At 42.4% G+C, this 1,977-nt stretch overlaps 1 protein-coding gene across 1 annotated transcript; it reads right to left on the reverse strand.

The window, feature by feature from the left end:
* Positions 1-354: 354 nt before the first annotated feature.
* Arl14 (ADP ribosylation factor like GTPase 14) lies at positions 355-912 on the reverse strand. Its single transcript, XM_057756724.1, has one exon. It carries the CDS (start codon positions 910-912, stop codon positions 355-357), a length of 558 nt encoding a protein of 185 aa, XP_057612707.1.
* Between the last annotated feature and the right edge of the window lie 1,065 nt (positions 913-1,977).

Genomic DNA, 1,977 nt, shown 5'->3' on the forward strand with positions numbered 1-1,977 from the left:
ACCATTTGAAAGAGTCCTGACTGTATAAGCAGACAGATATTATTCTACTGGTCGTAGAAAATTAATAAACATTTATCTGGTTCTAAATATGACTTTCAAATCATCCAACACATTAACCTTTTCAAAATACAAATTCTTCCATCTCAATGACCATTACCCCATAGTTCGCTATAAAGTTCCATCTTTAGCTGGACGGGGTAAAATTAATCTCCGGGAAAATGTACTAAGTCTGTAACTCACTTTTTTCAGTTCTCATGGGAAATAAAACAGAATTCCCATTTCCACTTCGTCATTGTCTTTCAGAGGCCGGGACGGTTCCACAGCCTCATTTCTGCTTGAAGAATGTTAAGGTCTTCAGGCGTCTCTGGCCTTCAGGTGGCTTTTCACAAACTCAGTCAATTTCCTGAACCCGGCATCCAGCCCTTCTCCAGTGACAGCGCAGCAGGGTTGCACGTACCAGCACCGGTTGCTACACAGCTTCTTCACCTTGAATATCCTGGTGATCTCCTCGGCACTCAGAGCTCCGGGCAAGTCTTGTTTGTTGGCTAATATGACGACCGGCGCATTTTTGATGTGTTCATTCTGCAAAATGTGCTTAAACTCTTTGCAGGAGTCCTTGAGTCTCTGCTTGCCATCGGAACAGTCCACCACATACACCAGCCCGTCTGCGTTCTCACAGTAGCAGTCCCAGACCGTTCGCATCTTCTCCTGCCCTCCGACATCCCACACAGTGAGCGGAAGATCAGTATCCAGCTGGACCATTTCCACGTTGAAGCCGATGGTTGGGATGGTCGTGAGAGTCTCAGCAAGCTTTAACCTGTAAAGCAGAGTAGATTTCCCAGCCGAGTCGAGTCCCAGAAGAAGAATATGGGCTTGTTTGCCTTTGGGATTTTTAGAATTCAGCAATCCCATTTTGGGATTTTTCTTCCTTGAAGTTCTTTTCTTCTGGCTGGGGACAATGGTTCCTTCCCAATTCTTGCATGAAAACGTTTAGAGAGAAAAAGTAAGCGCCACATCTGTAGCCTGAGAGCAGGTGGCTGGCAGTTCCGTTTATATTGTAGCTTATCGACTTGATTACAGTCAAATAGCTTTATTTGCAGTCCCAGCCAATCCTGAGGAATCTGTGGGAGTAACCAGCCAGTATCACAGTGGCTCAAAGGGGACATTCTTTGCCAGTGAGTAGGATTAGGAGTGGCCCGATGCTGCAGCTTTATTCTCTCAGGTGCAAACGTTTGGAGGAAATCAAAGACTAAAAAAGACATTCCCAGGACCACCACCGCAGAACAGACACGACCTTTGGTTTTAACTAGCTTGAACTAAACTCTTTGGTAGAACTATCTTATCCAGTTGTAACTAAGTATCAGAGCTGTCTAACCACCTGCAGAGTTTATCGTCGTCTCGGTATCTAAATGTTTCCTCTTATCCAGTTACTCAGTGGGAAACTTTGAGCCCGCCAACCTCAGTCTCATAAGCAAAGCATCACTTCCAGGCAGGGAACTTTACGCTATTCACAGAACCAAATTTCTCTGGGGAAATATTTTACCCACACACTTTTCAATAAAACAGACCGACTGAAGATGGCAAACTGACCGCAAGTGAACTTCACCAGAGCCATGATAAAGGAAAAAAGAGCACATAAAGTCATCAGAGTCCATCTGAGGGTGGGGTTTTTAACAGAGATTCTAGGAGACAGAAAATGGGTGGAAGATGAGCGGTAACTGGCCTAGTGAGATAAAGCTGAGGCTTCGGGGTTGGTGCACTGGAGAAAGGCAGCGGGAAGAGCAGAATATATATATATATATATATATATATATATATATATATATATTCGAAAAAATATTCTAAATATATTCTAAAATATATTCTAAATATTCTAAATATATCCTTATATATATTCTAATATTCTAAAACAAGAAATGGATAAGATTTTTTAAAAAGGAACTCAGAAAACAAAGACCAAGTCCTGAAAACTTATTT

The sequence above is a fragment of the Chionomys nivalis genome, chromosome 24, assembly GCF_950005125.1.
Source record: "Chionomys nivalis chromosome 24, mChiNiv1.1, whole genome shotgun sequence".
NCBI lineage: Eukaryota > Metazoa > Chordata > Mammalia > Rodentia > Cricetidae > Chionomys > Chionomys nivalis.